This window comes from Kryptolebias marmoratus, linkage group LG14 (assembly GCF_001649575.2).
Source record: "Kryptolebias marmoratus isolate JLee-2015 linkage group LG14, ASM164957v2, whole genome shotgun sequence".
In the NCBI taxonomy this organism is placed as follows: domain Eukaryota; kingdom Metazoa; phylum Chordata; class Actinopteri; order Cyprinodontiformes; family Rivulidae; genus Kryptolebias; species Kryptolebias marmoratus.
The window spans coordinates 8,738,250-8,764,707 of NC_051443.1; the positions used below are offsets into that span (position 1 = coordinate 8,738,250).

Genomic DNA, 26,458 nt, shown 5'->3' on the forward strand with positions numbered 1-26,458 from the left:
ACAGAACAATATGTTATTCTTATAAATATAAATTTGAAATTTTTTACACAAATATATTTAAATATAGGATTTTGGGCTTTATAATTGCTTTGGCATATATTAAAGATGTGTATTTGTGATTTTATTGGAATTATTTTTATTAAGGCCTACTTATTGCCCTCATATTGCAGTAGGATTTATTTTTAGAGAACACCTTGTTTTAGAAGTGTCTAAAAACAAATTGTTCCACAGTGTATAATGTCTGACCACTGGAGGCTGCAACAAACAGCAGCTGCACAGTGTGTCCTGGCAGTGGTGGGTTAAACACAATTGTTGCATCACAAGGTAAACAGGTTTTGTTTTCTGCCTCTGACAATATTGGCTTTGCACTTGTAAACAAAGAAAGGGATATTAGATTCATACTTTATATTCTGAACTTTGGAAAGGGACAGACAAAACAAATGATTTGTTTTTTTATTATTACGACTATATGATGTCTTGACTCTAAACCAGTGTTCTACAACCTTTGCAATAAAAAAAACCTAGTTCTGTTCCTTCTCTGAGTGAAATAAATAGCTAAATAAACAAGTAAAGGATCTAGAAATAGACTTGAAAATTGAAATAAATACACATTTCATATTTATACTAAATATAAAAAACTAATTTGTTACATTATGAAATTAAGGAACTACAACAAACTTAACAATTATCAGTATTTTAACAAGTCGGGATAAAAGAAAAGACTAAACCTTTATAAAGAGGGGAGAAAAAAGACATTTTGTGTGTATTCCATTTCATATATTTAAAGCACTGATTAATAAGTTTTCCACTTTTAAAAAATAAACAATGTATTTGGATCAACCTCAGTTGTGTTGACTAAGGCTGCTTTGCTGCGGCGGCGATCTTGAAGAGATCGCTTCAAAAGTTAATGCCAACATTTCGAGCAAATACCTTCCTGCAACGTGTAGCGATTGGAGTGCGTGTTGGGTATGACTCTTAGGTCCCACTGCACCAAATATTAGCTCAATATCTGTAGAACTGACTGAGCCGCAGCCATTTTTGTTTTCAAATGCCAGCTGGCGACCATCTTAAACTGGGCTGACCTCAAACGTTAATCAGTTGTAGCCGTACGCCAAATGATTACTTTATGATTCTCATTAAAATCAGTCTAGTGACTCATGAAATATGTCGCTAACACAAACAAGCAGCAAGAAGGTGCTGTGTCAGCTGAAACTGATTTATCTCACTGAATATAAACTTTTCAAAAAACTTGCCCATCTCATATGTTTGTCATCATTCATTTTTTATTATTTATGCAGTTATCTGGTGTTTACATATCAAAACAATATAACCAGAACAACAAAATTCAATAGGGGTAAAAAAGTAAATAAAACACTTGCTCCACAGCGAAGAAAACTCAGTTGTGGACTTTTAATACAAAAGCATGGTTTTATTATATGCACACAGTATCTGTTAGAATGAACAATCCTATATTTAAAAGGTCAACATGCTTGAAAAAAATAGGACATGCATGTAAGAAGAATGACGAATGGGTGAATCGATTCCAGACTTTCAGTACCTTAAAGAATGGTCAAAACGAACAGCTGTGAAACAGGGAAAAAAAGTCCAAATCTATAAAAGCAAGGCAACTTCTGGTGTACTTTTCTGAAGTTTTAAAAAAACAGCTTCAGTAATGCTTTACAAAAACAAGGCTTAGAAAAGAAATCAATTAAAATGGGAGGTGTGAAAGGTTAAAAACACAACATACTTGATAGTGAAGTGCATCAGTACTATCAGAAATACAAAAACATTCAACAGTCTTCTGCTATATTGGTCCCTTCATCTTATGCTGATCAATAAATTTCTGGCAAGCAGTTTACAGAAAAGCTCAGCTCTACTGTCCTTCAAACGGCGCCGCGCTCATGTGTCTGATGATCTGGTTATCTGTTCGTCTGTTTGAGGACTCTCGTTGTCACCGAGCAGTTCCGTTTCAGTCACTGAAAAGCCTTCGTTCTGAGCCGGCTCTTCCTGGGAGGCCCTGCCCGCCAAGTCTTCGTGGCCGGCTTTGGAGTCTTCGGTTAGCAGCGCAGCTCGCTCTGTGACAGAGGTGCTGGAAGGTACGGTGGTGACGTAACCTGTAGATGTGGACCCACTGCCACTGTGGTGAGAACCGGCTTTGTTAACTTGTGGAGGGTGGTGCATCTGCTGCTGGGGCATTGCCATCGGTATTTGCACGGGGTAAAAGTTCTGCAGGTATGGATAAGCTGGCAAAGGATGGTATCCATTGACGGGGATGAAGAGCTGCGGAGACATTATTGGCCGGTGCATTTGACCCTTAACTGGCATGAACTGGGGCTGATTGAAGGGTGAGCTCTTTTTGGGGCTGGTGTAACGCGATGTGTTTGCCGTGCTCATGCTAACGTTGCTAACGGGGCTGGTGCTGAGAGAACTGGTTTGGGTGGTGTTGCTGGTCCCGGACGTCTGGGCAGGGCTGTTATAAATGGACAGATTGTCCCAGGAGCGCAGACGAGAATGAATATCTTTGAAGCGAGGCCTCCTTGCTGGCAACTCACTCCAGCACTCCAACATGAGGGTGAAAATCCAGGTTGGGCAGTCATCTGGACACGACAACAGCTGTTGGCTGCGCACCATCTCAATCACATCCTGGTTGGAGTAGCCACAATATGGCTGAAGACCATAGCTAAATGTCTCCCACAGCAACACACCATAAGACCAGATGTCAGAATCGGTGGAGAACTTCCCGTACATTATGGCCTCTGGAGACATCCAGCGAATAGGAAAAGGGCTTGTTCCCATAAAATTGTAGTAGTCAGCAGAGTAAACATCTCGGAACAGACCCAGATCCAGAATCTTCACACTGAGTTTGTCAAAGACCAGAATGTTTCGAGCTGCAAGGTCCTTATGGACAACTTGGTTACTAGAAAGGTACTCCATCCCAGCAGCAATCTGAGTGATAATATGGAGGAAATCAGCCTGTTCTAGAGTGGATTTAGTCGTTTTACCATCGTCTGAACTGCCCACATCGGAGTTGGGGGAGCGCATCACGAGAAACTCATGCAGGTCGCCAAGACTGGAATAGGTAAATATCATGCTGTTTGGCTGTTCTTTGGTGACCACACCGATCAAGGTAACAATGTTTTGGTGTTGCAGTTGAAAGCGAGCCATGGCTTCTTGGCGGAACTCCTCAAATAGCGTGGCATCAACTTTGTCCTTTAGGGTCTTGATGGCCACCATTTGGGTCTGTTCACCAGGAGATGTGCCATAAAGGTGCCCCTTGTAGACCGTACCATACCGATCTTCGCCAAGACCCTCCATGAATCTCACTGCTGACATGTGGATCTCCCGGACCTTGGCTGGCAGCTAGGAAGAAATGAATACGTGTCATCAAAGTGCGTGACTACAATAAAAACATTATTATGTCACATTTGTTTTTAAGAATGGTGCCTAGGTTATCAACATACAAAGACAGGAACCTTTGCTTGTAACAGAATCCTCTACGAAATGAAGTGTGCTGGTTGGTATTCTCATTTATAACATATTCATAAAACTGGAAATGAAATCCACAGATATTACCTGATGCTTATGTTGGCTCAGGAGAGCCAGCTCCATGTCCTGGCTGGGTGAGATGTTGGTCTGGCAGCGAGGCGGTGTTCCCGTTGAAGCCTTTTGTTTATTTCGACACTTGCAAACCAGATAAAAGAAACCAGCAATGACCAGTGGGATGGAAACAGCAGGGATAAGGATGAACAAGATCTCATTCCTTGGGTTTTCTGGAGGCACTGTTGATAGTGAGATACAGACAAAATACCAAGTTAAGCTTTGCTTTCTTATTTGAAAAACATTTCTATTTTGAGAATTGTCTCTTTAATTTATATCAGTTCAGTCAGTAAATATAAATCATGTCCTTTCTCAGGTGACATGGGGCAAGTGGCAGAATTTAACCTGAACAGTTTGCTACATCATTTCATTTCTGCCTGCTGATAAAGGCGACGATCCTGCGAGTCTCTTTGTGTGTGTTCATTTAGGGCTGTCTGTTTGAGAAATATCTCAAACCACTGCACAAATTTTAATACAACTTTCAGCTAGCAAACACAAACACGGCTATAACTCTGTTAATTTTACAGATATTGAGCTAAAGTTGGGAGATCATGCGAGATCCTGCAACATCTTGTGAGATTAAAGGGTAATTTTCCAGATTTGACCAAAATGGCCACAACTCTGTCGGTTCTCACCTTAAGATGATCTTAGTTTAAAAGTTTGGCATGAAAGGCAGCAGGCAAAATGCATTTTCCTCATTGAATAGTTGATTATAATTATTATCGAACTTAAAAATAAACATGACTTGCATTATCCAATTATGGTGCGATGAAAAACAAAATTCTATAAACATTAATGTAGTTTGGAGTAAAGGCCAAACTTATGTACAATGCCAAGTAAGATTTAAAATCTTTAAATCTATTTAAATCAGTCTTGCCTTAAGAAAATTCACCTTCAGTTAGTTTATGAGGTCAGACAGGGAACTTGGGAAGAATGATGCCTTGGGAACTAATGTGTGTTTGTTCTACGAGGCTTTGTGCACTTTAAACTCCACTACACAACCAACTAAACACACTTGTGAACTGCATTGTGTGTATCATTGTCTGGCTAGTGTTACAGTCCATACAAATAAGGTTTTTGCCTGGTTTCAAACAGAATCCTAAAACTCGTGTGAGACCAGTTAGTGTGTTGTGACACTTACTGCAAGGCTGGATGTCACACAGGTCTACTCTGACCTGAGGGTTCAGAGTGAAACACCACGGCGCCTCCATCTGGCCTCCTGGGTTACGACAGAAGTTGTGACTTCCCCAGAGCTCGGGGTACTCCTGGGACAGATGGTGACTGTGAGGAAACTGTGCGCTCCACAGCTGGCAGTGGTTGCCAGACTTAGTGATGGCAACGGTTCCCCTGTAGTCGGCCCCGCTTCCATTGTAGCAGCTATGCTCTGAAGGAGAATCTACAGAGCAGGCAGATGTTGGAACTCAGTGGGAAAAAGGATAATTCATGCATTAAAACATATTAGGAAACATGATATCCCTGCTCCAAGTGTTGATGCTAATCTTAGCTAAACAGCATCTGACTCCAGAGTTTTATTTCCACAAAAACATGAAACTGGTTTTCTTGTCCTAAAGAAATTGTTTGTATAAGCAACATTTAATCAGTTTAACTTATTCAACCAGACATAAACATAGCCCAGTGTGCTTTACACAATACATACAATAGAGTAAAACATTAACATAACTCTCTCTGTCTGCCAAAACAACCCTGAACAACCATCTAAACAATAAACCCTTTGGTGATCTGTAATGTAGAGGCGGTGTAGTGCCAAACAATGAGTTACAACATGTGGAAGTGTTGCCGTTTCTTTCAACAATGACTTTGAAAGGGTTAATGAAACTGCTTATTAATACTGAATGTTTCAAAGTGCAAATAAATAAAGTTTGTAGTGTTGTAGGCACATAAACTGATGGACGCAATAGCAATGTCACCCAAAAGTGGTGGGTGATGTGAGGCATGTTGTGTGCTAATTAATAGTTTAGGGTCTGCACAGCTTTGCAACCAGCTTTTTGCATCTTTTTGTTTGTTTTTCCCTGCAGTAGAGTTTTGTTCCAGTTGATTTATACAGGATAAATGTCATATATAAGGTAGAAAAAGCTTTGAAATAATTGATCAGGTTTTATTTTATTTTTTTAACATCACAGAGACCTGGCATTTTATCAGGAGTGTGTAGAATTCTCTATATCTAGTGTATGCTATTCATCTGTCCTTCAACTCTGACCAGTTTCCCAGTTTCTGCTGATTATATGCATCCCCACAACATGATGTTGCCACCACCATGCTTTACTGTGAGGATGGTGTTTTCAGCAAGATGAGAGGTGTTAGATTTGTGCCAGACTTGATGTTGTCCTTGATGACCAAAATATTCACTTTTAGTCACATTTGGCCACAAAAAGTCCAGCTGTCTTCCTTATCTGTTTCTTTAAGGAATGATGTTTTCTTGTCTGCTCTTCCATGAAGCCCCGTTCTGTGCAGTGCACAGCTGAGCTGAACTGTTACAGCAACATGACATGCAATAAGAAACAATAAGCAACAAGTGTCTGAATGACAAAACGCCACTGCACTGATAAGATGTACCTCAGGACTGAAAAGGCCTAGTTGAATGAAGTACTACAATGTGATTGCTCAGTGCCTTATAGTAATTTCTATTTATAATTATACGTGGAAGCCACAGAATTGACTTACATGAACCCAGTTTTTCTGGTGGCACTCCCAGCCTTATACACGTCGCAGCATCCGGTGTGCCTGTCTGTGGCAGCAGGTGGCAGCTGGGGAGCTCCAGCTGCATGAGGATCATGGGATTGGATCGGGCAATGGTGTACTCGGCATAGCAGAGGTTGTTCTCCAGGGCTTCGCACTCATCTCGACAGAGCTGGCGGCGCTGCGGGCCTTTAGAGCCCTCGTCACACAGTGGGAAGACATAGTAGCAGAAGGACGGGATGGCGAACTTGGAGCACTGATCTGATAGGTGAGTGGAGGTGCCGATCATAGTGAAGGCAGCTGAAAGAAAGGAGGGGAATTAATGTGTTTTTACTGTAATTCCAGAAATGCTCAACAATTCAAATTATACATAAGTCTGCAATGAGGTTCGTGCATTTGCTCACCTGTTATCCGATTTTCACTATCTCCCTGCGTCTGCAAAGACTCAACGTAGATACTCTGGTTACCGATAAATCGGGCGCAGGCGATCCCTCTGTATGGCTGACAGAAACCTTTAGTGCTCGGTCTAAAAAGATCATCAAAGTCCACCGTTTAGGAGATATTGTTAAGGCTTATTCTCAGTCAAGCTGTGTATTAGTTAGAATACAGGAAAAGGACAAGAGATGATTCTGTTTTGTTGAACTGTTTTTATCAGCCGGTTTACTGAAAAGCCTGAAATAATATAAAATACCATTAGGAACTGATGCATTAATAGCAGCAGGGTAGAACTTTGTGACCATAAAAAGAGAAATAAATCCATAAAGATATACATGCATGTTTCATCTGTGCCTCCACAGATCTATATTTCATAAACTAAATCAACATAGATAGTGCATTGCCCCATATAATCTGAGCTTAGACCTTAAGACACACTTCAAAGTTATTTTCCCGGTTAAACACGTTCGCAGGCTCAAAATGAGTTAAATACAAGACAATGATGACACACTGTGGACAGATGAAGGTACTGCATAACGGCGTTGGTAGGCAGTGCACACATGGATATCATTTGTTTTGTCTGTGCAGGGAGCCATTATGAGCTCAGCTTTCCTCTAAATTATGAACAGAGCAAAATCTGTGTGGTTTTATGAAGACTAACCTCTGCTGCATTTAACGGACAGAAACATATGCATACATGAGTACAGAATGTATGTATTTTTAAACTACGATGTGATACAAGCTAAAGTCAAATATCAGTATCCTAAAATTGGAACACACATGCGTGCACATTGATGTTTACATCAGCAGGTCTGATGCACACATAATGAATACATTTGGCACATTGTCCACCTGACAATAAGGGATGAGGCAACTGTGGGTCCACAAACATGACAATGGCTTTTTTTCAGGAGTTCTGCAAACAAGAGACGTATTCTCTGGTAAATTTTGTCCAGAACTGATCAGCAAGCAACTGTGTGTGCAACCTATTATCAGGATAGACTTCTCCCTAAGCAGGGTGGATATCAGCAACAACAGGGGAACCATAAGCTCGTGACTTTGAGGTAAGGACTGACTCCACTAGCAGCAGGACTGTAAGAAGGACCTCCTCATGGACAGGCTGGACACCCGCAGGGGAGTGAAATAGCAAACCTTTTAGAACAAATCTCTCTCCAATACACCACTGAAATAAGGAGCTGCTGAAAAATTAAACTGGAATTTGATCTGCTGAGTAAGCTGCTATAACCATGTTGATGAAGGCCTCTTATACACTCTTCAGACCTGGTATTAAAATCTGTCCTTGGTTATTTGATTGCAGTGAGATTGTGCTAACAATCAAGTGTGAACAGCCTCAGTGCACACTGAAAATGTTTTTACTGAAACTACATTCGGAGATAGTCTGAACCTCTTTTATTCACATAAGTTTCTCTGGGAAAGAATCCAAATAAACATGTCCACTCAGCTGTCGGCTGATTAAAGACAATTCAACACCTTGGGAATATTTGTACGACATCAATGACTCCATCTGATCAGCGCGTCTAGTTAGTCCAAAAGTTTACACAACTCCCGTCAGACTGAAAGATCTGAACAGCATGCTGGGCCCAAAAAGAGCCTCGCGTTTCCTTTTTCAGTGATTTGTAGGTTGTTGACTCCCTCTGTTGGTCAGAGGTCATTCTTCACTTGAAAGGACTTCAACTCTAAATCTTCATGGTGCTGCCACAAAGATAAATAAAACACTAAGTTGCAGCCTAAAGTCATAGAAAGAATGAACACAAACAATTAGATCAGATTGTTGGTAAGTTAATTATGTGCTGTTTTATTAAATAAAAGACCATAACTTTTATGTACTTAAACTGCTTAGGGTACCAGGTCTTTAGTTTTGTTCTTTCAGATTTAGCTTTTTTTTTGCAATTTCACCCAAGGATACTGAAAACTGTTCAGTTTTCAGTTGGATTTGTAGAGCAATCACAGTCTGTGCAAAAGGTGCATAAACGGCATAAACGTTTAGCTCAACACTCAAACTGATTGCTGTATTTTAGGCACATTTTAGTAAAAACTTGAACCACGTTACAATGATTTTGGCAATTAAATGATGATAAGTTGTTAATAGAGTATTTATAGTGATATTACAGTGACATAATAATAGTTATATCAATGTCTGTTAAAAAAAACAGAGTTTGTATAAGCAACCCAACCTACTTTTATTATTTGTGTCACTCTACTGCACACATTGCATAATATTTGAATTAAAAAAAGTGCTAAAAGTACCCTTTTCTGTTGTCACTTTAAATACAAACATTACTCAGGTTCATGTTGTTCTTGGTTCAAGGTACAAGGAGCAACTGTGGAGAGGCTGAAGAACCCCATATGGCTCCACAGCTGCAGGTAGCTAGCTGACCGCTGAGGTGGGTAAAATGCAACGGAACGACCTCTAACCAAAGTTTAATTACCCCCCATCTCCTTTCTGTGTCCTGTGTTTAGATAAGTTGTCTCCGGTGATTGCAGCACAAGATAGAGCAGACACTGAGACACTAATAAGAGTTTGACTGCAACTAAAAAAAAAAACCCTAACTGATCCAATTCAAAACTAATTAAGTAACATTTCCTTTACTTTAACCGCCTGTTCTTTTCTTAGTACACTAACAAAATAAACTATCATTCCTTGAAACAAGTCATATCTCCCACCACCATGTATGCCGAAGGTTTAAACAGTGATCTTGCACAATCAGTTTGCTCTCAGAGTATGTACAGCTCAACATCTGTAAAGATGACTGAATTATAGCCATCAGCTGTAGATGTCTGTCCAAAGATTACTTTGAGAGCTTCAATAAAATCCACCCAGTGGTTCATGAGGTATTTTGCTAAATGCCCACCTTTCTTGGCAGATGGGAGATAGTAAATGTTAAAGTTGTTCACTTACGGTTTAGCAGGCTCATGGGTGGGCATCTGTCCTGTAAATCCAAAACAAAACATAGCTCATCTTACAGCACATTAAAACTGACATTTTTAACATGATTGATAGACATGCAAAAGACCTGTTTCACAGAATTTACTGTATAAGTGCAAAAAAAAAAAAAAATCAAAAGATCATAAACAATTAAATAAAAACACAGCTCATGATTAAGCTATAATTCATGTGTAAGGAGATGGTAGGACTTTAAACGGACACAAACCGTACCGAGTTTGACATAAAGAACGCCTGTAGCAGAGATGACCTTCAGTGAGCTGGAAGCCACACACTGATAATAGCCCGTGTCCGTTGTGTCCAGATCCTGGATGCGGAGCTTGGATCCCGTCTCTGTCCTCCGAATGGTTATGCGTCCCTGTTCCTGAACCACGGGGGCATCGTTCTTCAGCCAGCGAATCGACGGTCGAGGATTTCCTGCTACTTTGCAAAGCAGCGTGGCTGTCTGGCCTTGGAAGAGAGTGATGTTGTTGACCGGCTCTTGGAACTCCAAGAAGAAACCTTATAGAGGGTGAAACACATCAGTCCGAATGTTTAGGGAAGCAATAAATCTGAGAAAAAGGCTAAGTAGTGTACACAGAAACAGTCAAAAACTTGTTCATGGCACTCTTTAGCCTTGGCGGCTCCTGGGGTGTGCCTTAACATCCAAACCAATTTCCTTTCATTTGGGGCAGACAGTTTGAATCTTCTCCCAGACGGTGGCAAAGTGGTGACACATCTGAATAACTTCATGTAAACACAGCTGTTTGAACAGATTATCTTAGAAATGGCTCTAAAAGACTTTCCCAACTGGAGTAAAACTACAGTTCTCCTTTTTAGGTCTTCACAGAGTTCCTTGAATTTTCTCATTGTTCTCAGTACTGGACAATCTAATAATGGCTGTCAAACATTTTTTTTTAATGCTGGCAAAGTGAAAAGACCAGCTGTGGTCAATCATGATCACTAACAAGAAGTTAACAGGCGTCGGCCTTGTTAAGTTACGACATTCTTGAACCTTCAGCACATACGCAGCTACATGAACAGTTTTATAAAATTAAAAGAATCATTTTCTTTCCTACCTTCAGCTGTGGGTGCAGCTCCACTCTGAGCTCCGGCCACACCATCTGTATCCACTGATAGACTTGGATCAGCTAAAGGGAAACCAGAGAAGAGTAACAAATAAGTCCTCAACAGCAAAACAGAAACATGCTGGTTGTTGATTCTGTGCTCTAGAGCCATAAACAATGCAGAGAGAACAAAACAAACCAAAAACTAGACGTTCTTTCACAAAGCTAACGTGAACAGTGACTGTATGACAGCTTAGACACTGTATAAATTGTTTATGATGATTTAAATGTATGTAGTGGTCATAAAGGAATAGATATAAAGTATATTTAAAAGGTTTAATTAAGACATTTTTCCGGAACAGGTCAACCCTGCATCCAGATATCCAAATGACACCCTGCAGAGGCACGGTCTGATTTCTCAGTCTCAGTCAGGCTTCTATCTTCCTTTCAGAGATTTGCTGTTTGCAGAAGCATGCAGTAAATTTAAAGTATCTCCACTTAACCCTCCTGAGGCCCTCAAAAGAGAGAAAGAGAGATGGAGAGAGGTAGAGAAGCCCTTGTGATTTTAGGTCAATTTGACCCGAAGCCCTGGGAGGTTAAAATGTAAGGGACAATTTATTTCTGTAGCAACTTTAAAAACAACAAGGTTGACCAAAATGTTTTACAAGTTGGTTAAAAGCAGAGAGAGAAAGGGGGATAAACACAACATAAAAGACCTTTTGGAACTCGAGCTGAAATCGAATTTAAAGTCAATTTAAAGCAGTGAGTTTTCAGATGGGACAGACTCAGTGGTGTGAATCTCAAATCTAGTCTAAAGCACAGTATATAATTATATAAAAATTGATAAATGTTTAATTAAGTTTTTACATTGATTTTAGTCCATTTATTTTGAGACATTACTGTCTATCTTTCTACTGGCTGCATGGTGGTGCAGATGGGTAGCCTTCCACCACTTCTGAGGCACAATGGAGGTAGTCATAGTGCCAAGTTGGTGTGTATGTGTGAAGTGGGAGGCAACGTGTGCAGAGCATTGCTCCGACCAAAACACTAACCCTTTTCACACACTGGTTGAACGTTGACAACTTAAATAATTGTTGCCATTTTGTAATTTGCGAAGACCTAACAAAGGTGGCTCAGTGGGCTTACATGAAACAAAATGGCGCTGCAGAATCAGCAAAGTCCTAACAGCACCGCTGGTTCAAGCGGGGTACTCCCAGCGTCGTCCCTCAAGCCTAGTCTCTGGGATGACGTGTGAATTCTGTTGTTACTCAGCTAGTTCTGCTGTGTTTGAGCACACGCTGGAGGGCATTGAGGAGGGCGAACACATGGAGAGCAGCAGACCTTGATAACATACCAGGACCTGTGCTCAGGGAATGTGTTGAGCAGCTGGCTCCGGTTCTCCCTGACATCTTCAGCATTTTACTGAAGCAGGCTGCCGTAGCGGCATGTTTCAAGACCGCTGCCATCATCCCAGAGCCACATGCCTTAATGATTACCAACCTGTTACACTCACTCCTGTCATGATAAAGCACTTGGAGAGGCTGGTAAAACTTTGTTCCCAGACTCTCTTCCACACTCAACCCTTAATAAATTGCTTATCATCCAAAGTGGTCCACAGGGGACTTCATTTTCTTTGCACTCCATCTAAGCCTGGTACATCTGGAGAGAAGACCAGGCATGTGCAAACATAGTTTGTAGATTTCCGTTCAGCCTTTAAAACTATCATCCTCAAGCTTTCAGTAGGCAAACTGGCTCAACACCCCTATGTACAACTGGCTGCACGGGTTACACACAAACAGAACCCAATTTGTGTTAGATATACTGCGTAAGTCTGTCCTAAAATGAGTGGAGTGAACTGTTCCTTAAAAAAATATGGCAAGTGTAATAATTTCTATTTTAAGCTACAGTAAATATTATAAAATCTGCAGACAAATGACTTTGAGATGAAGCTTTAATAAGTTTAGATTTCAAAAGTGTGCTGCAATGATTTCTCAAAAAGGCAGCAAATAGAGTTATTTCATTAAACTCTCAATCCTGTACAGCATAATCTTAAGTCCAGACAGCATTTTTATGATAGTGCACAATGTCTGTGTGCAGCTAAATTCTAGCCACAAGCGTGTGTCGGCTCACTTGACCACAGTCAATGGAAGCACAGACCAGCCGCTGAGTGAGTCTAAATCTCAGAGTGGAGGAAAAAAAAAGTGAACTGGTGGCGGCCAGGAGAAAAAGTTTGAGACATTGTGGTTCTTTCTGACCATCATACATGGAAGTATAGCTGTACTCAGCTGAAAGTAAAATCCTAACTCTACTCAGAAAAAAAAAAAACGCTGGAATCAACAAAACTACAAGTTTAATAAGCTATTTATTACAAGCTGAACTGTGATGCAAAACTAAAACACAGAGGACAAAAGGGTGAGTGGTTCAGACAAATTACAAACTACAAATTACAAATTTTTGCAAACTGTAGTGGGTAATAGTTAACTGTTATAAAGTGTGACTACTTCAGCACTGCAATGGGACTATGGGACCTGCAGGCAACACAAAATGCAAAACGGTGAGGAAACCTAATTCAAGGTATCTCCAATTTCTATTCGACTCTTGTGGGGCAGAAGAGACAAGACCGCAGTAGATGTGGGCATGGAACCATCTTGTTTCAAACGGCACCCTTCAATCAGGGTAAAGGCAGAATCTCACTGGGCTGCGACGCCAGCTAGTCTCAAACAGTCACAGCCCTGTGAGAGTCTACTCTAAACAACACACTTTAGAGGAAACGCTAAAGAAAAAAAGATTATCGTGGGTAAGTGATAAGGCGAAAACAATTACAAAATGAGTGGCTGAATGAATGTTTACTGGATGAACAGCACATTGCTATGGGGGAGAAAACAGGCCTTTGTTGGCAGATGACGGCATTGATTTTATTCACATTAATGTACTTATGTGTCAAAGAAACAAAACAATACAAGCATCCGATTAAGACCCTGTATCAACTAATACTGAATCTTTATTGACAGTTTGGTGTCAGGGACAAAAACTGTTTTGATTGAGACCTCCCTACCAAAAGCCCAACCTGCTCAGGAGCAGGTTAAGTTGTCAGTAAAGGCTTCTGCAGTAACAGACCTGGGTAAAAAGTGAGCCCGCTTCGTTGAATGAAAAATCCCAAACTGAACCTGAAATTATTCTGCTAAGCCACTAATTCTGCTTCATACTACAGGGCACTCGTCATGTTAGTCGGTTGCTGTTATTGATTTTATAAATTGCTGCCTCAAATAATGAAGGACTGGAGGCAAAGGAATGCTTTCCTATCCGGAGCTGACTGAGACCGCTGGCTGCTGCATTTCTGCAGCTTGTGGCCTCCACCATGAAAGGGGCCCTTTGAAAGCTGATTGAACAGGTTACTGCTCCAAATACTCAGGTTTGGACTAAGGACCTTCTGGCACACCTCAGAATTTCCCTCTCCTGTTTAATCTACTCTGTGTGTGTGTGTGTGTGTGTGTGTGTGTGTGTCCTCTTGCTGCTTAGGCCTCTAGCTTTTGTCCTATGTTCAACCTTTAATTGAGTGTTCACCGAGGACAGATTTCACAGCTAGCAGAGAGCAGACCTGATGTTTCTGACTTAACTAACCCACAGTGGATGGGAAGCTCAGTGATTAAAACCAAACAAAGTCACAGAGAAAATAAGACTGAAAATTTAAAGTCTGCTTTACCACTCTATTTGTGGATGCATGATTTTTATAGGTACAGTAAGCCGAGATTCTGTTTTATCTGTTTTATTTTCATCTCTGTCCCCTTCTCTATGCTATTGCTAACAACATATCTATAGGCTCTACTGCAGTAAGCATCTCCACATACAAAAACAAAAATAAGATACTTTCTGCTGCTGGCTTGCACATTTTTGTTGCTTAACTAAATTTAGTTTGCAGGAGCTCTGCTCTGAGTTGCATGTGGCTTGAAGCCTTCCTGATAATTTCCTCCAAACTGAAACTGCTCTGACTGCTGTCTACAGCAGGTAAGATGCTGACTGCTTATAAGTACTCCACACAACAGCACTTAAATAAACTATCTTATAAATTGTTGTCCATAGAGTGAAATAACTCTAAATGGAACAGGGACCAAATTAAAACTAACTATTACCCTCTTAAGTCAGTAAGCGTGGGCTGGAAAACATGCGAGGAATGTGCAGGAATGTGTTATTGGTATTTCAATAAAATACATTCCCTCTCTCCTTGGCAATAAAAGTTTATAGTCAGTGATCTAATGGGAGCAATCCCGAGGGCTCCAAAGCGACATGCCAAAGAGCCCACTCAGAGCCGTCGATTGTTCGAGTCCAAAACGAGTTTTTCTTCTTAACATTTTCAGCTTCAATATCAGGATTTCTATAAACAGCCATGACCTGAAAAAAAAAATCAGCAGTGTTCATTTTATGTAAATGTAGAACAAAGGTATCACAGTAGGTAGCTGCAGGTCCAAAAGTTGTTTTAAACAGGCATGCCTATAAAAATAAATAAAAAGAGGTAAGCAGGCCAGGGTTTAGAAGGCTGTGGGCCCCTGGGCTAGAGATACTTTTGGGGCTCTACTGACTTTCTCTGCTGACGGTTCAGGTTCACACTGGTATGGTTGTATATCCATTACTCCTGCAAAGTCTTCCAGCATTTATTTGTGTTCAAAAAAGGCTTCTTCCTTCATTTCTACAACTAAAACAACCGGACAGTAGTGGCGTTTTTGGCCGGCCGGGGCACAGCGCACGTCATGAAGTCCGTCCCACAAATCACCCACTTCAGAAATTATTGAGTTAAATGCTAAAATAGTTTATTTAAGTTTTAGGTCAGAAAAACAGGTCCCTACAATGTTGTGTGGATGTGCTTGACTAAATAACATTCATGAAATTAATTTAGATTTGGTTTCAGTTCAGCTTTAATGCACAAACTCTGAGCTTTAATTATCTAGTCTAAAGCACAGACAACAAGTGGACCTGAACTGTTTAATAAATTCATAAATAAAGTTGTTTTTTTCCATAAATTTGAAAGAGCAATGGCAATGAGAAATCTGAAAAACCCTCCACAGAAATGAACAGGGAGGAAAAGAAGAACAGGTGCAAAAATTGCTTTGGCCTTCACCTGCAGAACTCCCACTAAATTCTATGCAAATCAGTTTCCATTCGTAAAAATAGTGGAAAGTTTTTAAAGGGGTTGGAAAAAAAACAGGGCGCGTTTGACTAAAATATGCAGGTTTATAGGAAATGTTAAAGAAGCCTAATTATAGGATTAGAGGTATTTCTATCTGTATGCGAGTATGAAAGAAATATGAATAAAAATTAACCTTACTGCGCCGCTGCAGAGGAGAAAGCAAAAACAAATGAGCTCACACATTTTTATGAGTTAGTGTAACATTGTTCTGTGTAACATAACACATTTTATAGCATTTGGTAAGTATTGATTTCATTATTTCTCTGCTTTTATTTTGTCTTTTTTTTAACTTTGTTGTTCATGTTTTTTTTATTTCATTTTTATTGTTAATGTTATTTTAAAGCCCCACAGATTTGTTGTGGGCACTTTCAAACATCAGTACTGTAAAAAGCTTGTGTTTTTGTTTTGTTTGTTTGTTTTTTTTGGGTGGGGGTTACATGGATCACTTTAAGGCACTTCTTTGAATTAATTTCTTGTGTTCAAGGAAATAAAGCTTCAAAACGTCACAACTTTCATTGGAACTGTTTTGAAACAAAAAAATGCTGCAAAAACAGACATTTAGGGTTGCCCACAAAATCCTAAAGGGACTTTTTTTTTATCCTGACCATGCAGAAATAAACATTGACATAAAACAAGTTCCCAGTCTTTCTGACATAATGACTGTATCATGGCTCTCTTTGAACTGTTAGATGGTATCATTGCTGGTGGTGGAATTTCCCCCACTTTTTTGGCTTGATCTTATCTTTCCACCCTGCATGTCCTCACCCCTGAGTGAGCTTTCACAGGGTTAACCCCCTCCATGTGACTGAGTTAAAACAACAAAGCCTGTCCTATAAAATACCAAGCACTTCCCTTCCAACGGTTGACCATTTGAAGGCTCGGAGACAAAGCCTAAGTTGGAGTGAATGGGCTGAGTCATTGTCATTTTATTGCCTCTTAGATACAGCCGACGCTGGGCGCATACCGGTCTCTGCCTGTGGAAAATCCAGGAAACCCAAGCACTAGCACCTGTACGAGTTCTTTATTAACTAATCTATATTTCAATCAGGGTGGCTTTTTATTTTCTTTCTTATTTCAGCTTAGTCAGTAAAGGTTTTTGTCACATTGGTGTTATAATGAGTAACAATCAGTGCAATAAATGCGCCCAAAATGTTTACAAATTTTAAAATTTAGTTAAGTATTTAAGCTACAGTAACTAGGATAAGGTTTTATAATTTGGAAAACACAATGGCCTAATATAAACCTTCACACAGAACCTACTAAAATGATGAATGATGGTTTTTAAAGTTGTGTCATACTAGGGATCAGAAATTACAGATGCCTAGGCTGCAGTCTTGTGCTTTGTGCACTAAAACTCTTACACTTTTTGTTCCCGTTTGTGGTGTTTTCTGATGTAATTTGGATATTTTGGATTCTTTCATTGAGTACTACTTGTGAAGAGCTTCCTCTGAAGCAGCTCTTTCAGCTCCCAAACGGCCCTTCTAAAGGCTGCAACATATTTCGCAAGAAGCAAGACATTAGTTCTCTCTCCCGGGGCTGCAAGAAAAACAAATTTAATTGTTTCCTCACAACCGTAGTTTAGGAGTACTTGCAGCTTGTTCGACACATGATCTGCAGAGCTTTTTTTCCTCTGCGGAGTTCGAGAACTTGTGATTGGTGATTGGTCAGAAATCTGAGCTGGACATGTGGATTTAAAGCAGAGATTTTTATATTCCCGTATTTCTCTCGAAGTTTGATAAAAGATAGTTTTGAGGAGCAGCTGGCCGAGGAAGTGAGGAAGGACGACCCACGAATGGCTAAAGCTGCTGTAATACTCTGAGAAGTCACAAAATCGGCTCTTATTCATGTAGTTGCGTGACGAAAATCGCACCTTTTTGTTCTTGTGGCAGCTTCGTTCACAGCTTCTCGACACAAGACAAAACTTAGAAACCTATAAACTTAAAAAGATGGTCAGAGAACTTGTGGAAGGAGATATTACAGTTATTGACCATGGAGGTGATCACAGAGACAAAGGCAGCTCTTCGTGGCTGTGGTGGCCGGGAGGAAGTGCGCCTCGGCCGGGCAGCGTCGGAACACATTCCCTTCGTTCGCTTATTACTGCGCACCGTCAAATTTGCAAATGCCAAACGGCGTGTACCGTCTCAGTCTGTTTAATAAACACGTCCGGTCGGGGTGAGGGAATCCCAAACGTTGTGCACAGAGAAGAGCAGTTGTTGGAAAAGCAAAAGACGTTAACTTCACGACAGATTCGCAGAAAGGCCAAACAACGTGTTCAGACAAGAGTTGTGATGCTGGCGGGAGGCAATCAGTCCTGAAGTGGGAGGAGACCCTGTGAAGACTCCCCAGGAGTTCTGAATTTCTCATGAAGTATGAAATGTCCTGACCAAAATGAACTTTGCTCTCGACAGCTCAAGAAAACAGCTCTTTGAGAACCGGCTCAGAACCACCGGACCCATCACTATTGAGCATCACTGCTGGGAAACCATTTGGGAACCCTCAAACAGCAGCACTTTGGCGCTCCCGTCGACTCATCACTACTTTCTTGTTATTAAACTCTTCAACGGTTTTTCACACATATTTGTTGGCATAATAGAGACCTTCATCATTCCGTTCCTGCAACACTGAAATGCAGGAATGGACGCATCTGAACAAATTAGGCCGATGAAAACAGAACAAACATGTTGGCTTGGTTGGTTGTTGCTCAGCCGTGGGGGTCTCAGCATTGGTCCAGGAAAATGCCAGGAGAAACAGATCTGCACGCCTGCTTCTGGTGGCTGTCAAGCATTTATCTACCAGAACAACGTTTAGAAATTTTTGTTTGCCCTTGGGGAAAAAAAAAAAAAAGAGGTAAATTAACGTCAAAGCTCTGAGAGTTATCAGCTGTGTTGTAACTCTGAGGCAAAACATGAGCGTGCTACAATAGTAGTGGCTATTTTTTCCTTGTAACAGGAAGATATTATTTTCTTTATGTCACCCAGCCCTAAACTGGAAAAACGAGGTTGAATGTAGTGTGTTCATAAGGATGACAGCCTTTTGTTACATTACAAAAAAGTTCTTTTTCCATTTTACATCCCTAATGTTTTTAGGTTTATTACTTTTTCCCTCCTTTTAATAGGAGGGAAAATAGCAATAAATGCATTGTTTCAACTATACGCATTAAAACACGGCGCTTTATGACTCACATAAAAGGCTGGTAGATTTCTGGCTGCTTTGAACTTCTCTGTTTTACACATCTCTCCTCTCTAAATAAGTAACTGAACAAGTCAACTCTAAATACTGCCTCGTCTGACTTCGTAAACAATTCGGGCTGAAAAAAAAAAAAAAGAGAAAAGAAGAAGAAGAAGAAGAAGAAGAAAACTTTTCTGCCTAAAAGTCCTGAAGGCAAATTTCTTCTTACAGCTGCTTCCATTCATTAAAACGGAAACACCATACGCTCTCTGACTAACGCAGTCTTGTAAAAAGTAGAAAATAAGCCCCTACCTCACGTTTGCCCGAGGACGCTAATGTGATGTTAGAGTTCAGATGGCCTGAACTCAACAACAGAGCCTCGGATGTGAAAGAACCCGTCTGCGCTTAAAACTGTGCTTTTGGTTTAAAAACAGAGAATTTGACTGATTTTTCTTAAACAAATAAAAGTTACAGCACACGTAAATGATAACAAAACTACTAAATAAGACTGGTCTGCGTGTCCTGCACTGTTGGTCCCACCTTTAACCCACCTTAGACCCCCTGACAGCTAAACATCTTGACTACCTAGATGCCAATTTAAACTTTTTTTTAAGTTAAGAACCAAACTAATTCTTAATTGGTTTTGTAAAGAACAGGGGTCTGGGATTATGCTTTGCTGGAAATTGTGTATGAAAAAAAATCACTCAACACTTTGCACAAAAGGTGTTTTCAGTTATGTTTCTATTAGCAAGGAAATAATGTGCATGGCCAACAATAGTTTTGCAAGTTGTGCACACAAAAACAGTGATTTTTAAAAAAATGGCTGTTCAAAACATGGCGTTGAGGCTTGCCGGCTCAACCACCGTCAGTCGTGCCCCTATTTGCCACACCTTCTCATTGACAGATTTGTTTCGTCAGTGAAATTCCAACATTTCTCCATTTTTGTTACACCTAGCTGCAAATATAACTGAACTCGAATCCCATATTTTTTGTTCCTTTCATTCAAAATAATTATATTCCTGACATTTGAGGAAAACTTCTGAACTCCAATCACTCAATGGTGATGATCCCTGTCTACTAAAAAATCATACACAGTAATGTCAGCTGAAATAGCATTAAGGGAAAGTTACACACACACAGAGAAATGGAGACAGCTAGAGTCTAATAGGCATATTAAGGCTGCGCTGCAGGTGATATCTGCTCCATCTGTACCTCTTCAGTTCCTCCCCTTATCTGCTCCGTTTCAGAATCAAACTCACAATAGAGATAATTAAACGCTGGTATAAACACGGCCGTCAGGTTCAGCAGGTGCGAGCAATTTGCACTTTTTGTGCATCCAAATGTAGCAGATTTCTGTTGTCCTTGCCGCACAAATTAGATATGGCCGTCTGTCACAAACATATAAGCAACAAAAGTGACAGAGAGGAAGGGAAATGTTTTCTCTGAGCTCCAGAGTTTATCGGTCATTCCTTAAAACAACATGAACGTCTGACTCTATAAGAGAAGAATCACTTTCGAGATGGCAATTCTAAATCAATAAGAAACATTTTAGGTTAAAGTGATCATAACTGCATCCTTATTGGCGAATAATAACTATCCTAGGATTTTATTTTTTTGTAAAGTTAGAAGTACAGCAGATAGCTAAACTTCCTCCCTTTCTTCAGAGATGGAATTATCGCCTGATCTCTCAGGAAATGGTAAATATTTGACGCTAAATGCGTGTTGCAAACCGCGCTGGTCTTTGAGATTTTGAGCTGCAGAAGCTTTTTTTTTTACATAAATATGGGCAGATGTTTCTCCATTTAAATATGGGCAAATTGCACCGTTTCAGAGACATGTTGTGCCAAATCGGAGACATAAGCCGAAACTGTCCCTGCAAACCATTAGTCAATGTTCAGAAACATGAAGCTTTCACTCTTAGCTTCACAAAGATATAAGGACAGGTATTTTGTGGTTGTGTTGAATACCGTTTGTGCTAGTTTTGGGGATAAAAAGAACTACCTCGTGGTTTTTTTTATATTTCGTCCAAAAGACATTCAGATTCAGGAAGGTGAAAAAGTCAGAGCCACGAAGAAGCACCTAAAACTTAATGCAGTGCGCTCACTGAGTATTAGCTTAAATAATTGTTTCTTCTTCCCTCTGTTGAAACACAGCTCCAGCTTTCATTGTTTATATTGTCTTCGGAACAGCTTTGAGTCATTCTTTCCATTATCCCATTTTTCCAAGAGAAGAGCAGAAAGATGGAGCTGAATGGCACCAGCAGCAGAATACGACACAGAAAGAGGTATAAACGAGCACAGAACCTCTCCTCCTTGACCCTCCACCCCAGAGGGTTGATAAAAAAAAACTAGTTTCCAAGGAATGCATATCGCTCTCTGCCTTTATTCTCAGATCATCGTGTGTTGAGAAAAGACGATGTTAGAGCCATTTTGGTTAAATCTTAAAAAGTTGGGAGATATCCTGTGATCTGTCAGCACGACTCTTACTACCACACCCAGTCGTATCCTGATATATGCTAAATTAGCAGAGTTACAGCCACGTTTGTGTTTGCAAAAGGTCAACTGGCTGTGGCAGCCATCTTGAATCAAACTGGAAAATGTATGTTTTAAATAAAACTCATTCACTAGCTCATGAGATATTTTGCATGCCAGAAGTTGATCATCGCTGTATTATATTGGCTTTAGCTGCTAGAATTTTTTTTTAAATACTAGATATAACAAAAACAGACTCCTTATTTTAAGGCCCTCCTATTCTTCCACACATATTAAGGACATAAAGAATATTTACAAATTCTTCCCTTGTTTCAGACTTTATTATAAATGAACTCCATCATGATGGTACTGTCTTTTACTGCCCTAAACCAGATGCAGTTGAATCATTTACAGGCAGCTGTTTTGTTAACTCAGTTTGAAGGATCTCAAGTATTTATTGTTTCAGAGGTTTGTTGAAATAATTACACATATAGAGCGGTGTACACATGGGAAAAATTTCAGGGAGACTCTAAAATAATAGTTAAGAGCAGCATTGCTGAGGCTGGACGTGGCTCCAAATATTATTTAGTCCAAAGACATGATTATGAACAACATGTTGGAATTCAGCAAGATGAGCAGCAACATAATCCCCTCTTCTAATAAACAGTCGTTTCTGGTTTCACTCGGAAAAAAAAAGTTATTACAAACATTTGCTGAGACGAAGCATCTTAAAATACACAAACTCTGAGACAAAACGCCTCTAACCAAAGCCTGGGTTCACCTCTGACCTTTAGGTGTTGAAAACATGAGCCCCCCTTTCACTTAACTATACAGTTTATATAGTCCAACTGAAGAGGTGATCCAGCAAGTCTTAACTAAACATTTTCGAGGTCCTTCCTCCGGAGTGACTGATGCATGTGGCTCCTGCTGCAGACTGAGTCTGCCTGCTCCTAAATGGGGAAACTAGCCAAGCTTTAACAGAGCCACTCTTTCCTGAATATGAACACTTTATTAGTTTGACCAAATTTCCCAAAAGATCAGTCAGGACACTAGAGTGAAATCCATTCCATGCAGGATGGAACAAGTTTACTGAATTTAAGCTGATAGTTTCAAATATGAGAGCCGGTTTGCCATCCCATACACAAGTAGATGATATTTATTCATTCGCCTTCAAATGTGATGTGTTTTGTTTTTCTGAATGTGTGAAAAACTTGAAACTTCTTTCTCCACAAGCCATGCAGGCCACATTTACACTACAGCAGACAAATACATCACCGATGTCCAGTTTCTGCCTTCATTTTGCAATAATTTTATAACAGAAGGCCGACAGCTAAATCCTTTTCCTTAGTCTAATCATGCCAAACTTTTATTTTCTTACAAAAATAGAACAATTTCCCACTTTTTTTACAGTCTAAATTCAGACTATTAAATCTGAGCACTTCAAGTTTTTTGTTTCTTTGAATTTTTAATTTTTTTTTATTTTTACTTTTGTAAATAAGTTACTAAACATTTGAGGGGCTAAATTCAAAGATAAACATAATTAATACATAATTTCACTGAAAAAATGTTTGTTTTTCTTTTAAATTCAAACTCAAATTTGCTTCCATAAATGACAACATTATTTCTTGTTTATTTTTACCCCAGAACTATAAGCGAACATTAATCCCTCTCACTTGCTGTTTTGTCTGCTTTATAAAATTGAGGAAATGAGTAACACCTAAAAAATGTCAACTTGCAGCAACTGATAAAACTGGCTACGATTTGCCCAGCAAGTTCATCCCAAGGTCAGACTGTGCAGTACGCAGAGAAACTGCAAAAACCCAGGTTAGTTAAAAGTTTATGATACGACAATTAGACAAAACAAGAAATATGGCTTGTTGGGAGCAATTGGCAGCCTCTTCTCTCTAAAAGAAATTTGCATCTAGTGGAGAAATCTAGAGACAAATGCGAGGCCATCTGTCCAACAAATGAAGCTTGGACAAAACTGGGTCATGATGCAACAGAAACAATGATCCCAAACACAGCAGCTGATCTACAACAGAACGGGTAAAAAAGAAAAAATGAAATCCATCTAATTAAAATGCTGTGGTGGGACCTTAAGAGAGCTGTGCATGAACGAATGCCTGCAAACCCAAATGTTCTGACTCGTTATTATAAAGAAGAGTGGGACAAAGTCTCTCTAAAACAATGTGAGACTGATAAAGTCCTACAGAAACCCACAACTTCAAGTCATTGCTGCTAAGGGTGGTTCCACAGGCTGTTGAATCATGAGTTAGTTTTTCACACACATTTTTTGGCTTCGTTTTGTTTTATAAATAATGACACAATGGAATATTTTGTGTCATTTTGGACGCTTTAGATCAGATTTTAATCATTTTTGATGCTCGTAAAGGCCAAGTACGTAAAACCTTTTAGAACTGAAAGAGGGTGGAATTTCTTTCTCCCATGACTGTTTATAAGAAGCACCCCTGTGGTGCCGGTGCATAAGTTTACAAATTACACAAATTTAGATGGTGTTTTAAATTTAACAAGAAGATAGTATTTTATGCAGATGGGAGCTGTCTGGAAACAGGCAGTTGGAGCTAAAGTTGTCCAAATATTAGTTTTAACGTTCTTTCCAAATAAATACGCCCGCTGCGTTTAGGTAACAAGAGTTTGAGTTTCCGTGATCCCACTTCTTTCCTTATATGCAGCAATAGAACATCATTATTCAAACAGATCGTATCATTATCCAAGTTACTTTTGAACATTTTTCAAATTCAATTTCCGAGAACACATATGTTTTTATCAATTGCACTTCTGATTACAACTTTTCAGACCTAATGACAAGCGTCAACTTGTATCTGCCTTGAGATAATCAAAACCTTTGTCCAAGCCGTGTCAGACGTTTCCCCTCCGGTCGGGTCTTTGTGACGTCTAAGAAGGGAAATCAGGTCAGGCTTTTCAGCCAGGGAAGAAAGAGGTGATCTCAATGTTCAGAGAAGAGGGAGAGTGAAAAAAAAAAACAACTAAATCCTTAGAAGGCCATGGTTTTACACCAGCTGCTGCAGGACCTTGGAGATGAAGGGCTGCATAATGCTGCATTACCACTGCGGTGAACACTTCCAGGAACTAGCGTCTTCTGGGGGGGCTGAGGTGGGGATGCCTTTCAGTCCCACCACGACCAACTGAAGACCAGCATGAGACGCTTCACTCTTATTTTAAGTAGTACTATTTAAAAAAAACGTGAAACTTTCAAGGCAACGCGAACAGCGCCGGACATTTCTGACTGGCTGAGTTCTTGTCTCGGCAGCGTCTTCGTCGGAGCTCGGGACATCGGTGAACTTAACGTCCAGTAAGTTTGCGCCACGTCTCAATTTAGTGTCCGTCGTCCTGGAGCTATGACAGAAAACTTACGGATCTCATCACGATACTTCCATGTGTGTGTTTTGTCGTTTGAGTCCATGTGATATTTGTATAGATGGTCGTTTATTCGTGTTTATCCTTGTATTCTTTGGAGATCGTAGCATGTCTTCTGTTACCCAGCTCCCCATCCGTCATCCTTGCCTTCAGCTGATGACCCACACCTGTTCTTCATCTGCCAATTAGCTTCAGCTGCACTCAACAATTACTTCCCCCAGCTCTATGTAGTTTGTTTTCATCACACTTCAAACTAAAAAGGCATGCACGTCGCTCGCTGCCTTCCGTGCCAGGCTCTTCAACTAAGATCCTCTTATCCTGAGAAGGAACAGACTTGTAGCCGTTTGGGTCAAATGAGTACCAAGCACTAAACTGAAGTCCGTGATGACGTTATGCTCCATCTCAAGCAATATTGGGAAATCTTGTGTTATTTGTCGCTGCTTAAAGGCACATGTTTAGGAGGATGCTAAGCTACTAACACTGAGTTTTAGCTCCTGAGTTGTAGTCCTTTTTGTGTTGGTTAATGTTGGAATTGTACTGCCTCTAAAAAGGTAATCCATTGTAGATATGCATCCAATGATTACTTTAAAAAAAAAGTTATATAATTAGTCCTGTAATTCATGGGGTATTTTGCTAACAGACGAGTGGACACCAACAGGTAATGTCAAAGTTTTGGGCCAAATTACAGTGCAACGCGTGGCACTCAAAGTATTTGTCGAGGGAGGACGATCAGCTACTACCATGCCAAATTTTAGCTTAATATCTGTAAAATTGGCAGAGTTAAAGCCATTTTTGTGTCAACTAAGGCTGATTAGCTGCGGCAGCCATCTTCATTTGGGTTGGCTCCCTGACTCGATGAGTTCTAGATGCACACTCAGTAATTAGTTTAACGTTTCAATAAAGTACACCTAGTGATTCATGAGATGTTTTGCTCAGATTTTGCGCTGGGAACGACTCTCAGCTACAACCCCCACCAAGTTGGTACCTGTAAAGCCACTTATGTGCTTGCTGAGGTTGTGGCGGCCATCTTAAATGGGCCTGAGGTTGTAGAAGATCAGCCAGTGATTTTTTTTTAGTCTAATTAAAATCTGTCCACTAGTTCATGATAGTTTGCCATCTCTGCAGACAAAAAAACGTTATGCCTCTGCCTTTGGGCAATACAAATACAAATTAAAACAGGAAAATATCACGAAGCAACATAAACAATGCATAGTTTTTGGAGCTGAAAAGATTTTATGGAATTTCACACATTTTATTTAGTACTAGAAATGATAAAAGGGGAAGAAAAAAAGTTTTTTTTCTGCAAGTAATGCAGAGTCCTATTTGTCAAGAAGCGCTGTGGGCAGTTCCATGAGGTAGAGGAGGGATGAAGGTGCTAATTATTTGGCTTTTACCCTACCCCCCACCCCCACCCCACCCCTTATTAACAAATGGTAAACTTCTGGAGCCAAAGCTGAAAACAGGAAATGTGCGCAACCCGGGCGACCCCCCCCCCCCC

At 40.1% G+C, this 26,458-nt stretch overlaps 1 protein-coding gene across 1 annotated transcript in view; it reads right to left on the bottom strand.

The window, feature by feature from the left end:
* Nucleotides 1-1,267: 1,267 nt before the first annotated feature.
* Nucleotides 1,268-26,458, bottom strand: part of ror2 (receptor tyrosine kinase-like orphan receptor 2) — a 26,048-nt gene continuing 857 nt past the window's right edge. The window contains exons 2-9 of the mRNA XM_017433998.3: nucleotides 10,753-10,824; nucleotides 9,908-10,195; nucleotides 9,650-9,680; nucleotides 6,699-6,820; nucleotides 6,280-6,594; nucleotides 4,739-4,993; nucleotides 3,574-3,779; nucleotides 1,268-3,360 (exon numbers count right to left, since the gene is read on the bottom strand). Coding sequence (XP_017289487.1) covers nucleotides 1,900-3,360; nucleotides 3,574-3,779; nucleotides 4,739-4,993; nucleotides 6,280-6,594; nucleotides 6,699-6,820; nucleotides 9,650-9,680; nucleotides 9,908-10,195; nucleotides 10,753-10,824 — 2,750 coding nt within the window. The 3' untranslated portion in view covers nucleotides 1,268-1,899. The remainder of the gene's footprint in view (nucleotides 3,361-3,573; nucleotides 3,780-4,738; nucleotides 4,994-6,279; nucleotides 6,595-6,698; nucleotides 6,821-9,649; nucleotides 9,681-9,907; nucleotides 10,196-10,752; nucleotides 10,825-26,458) is intronic.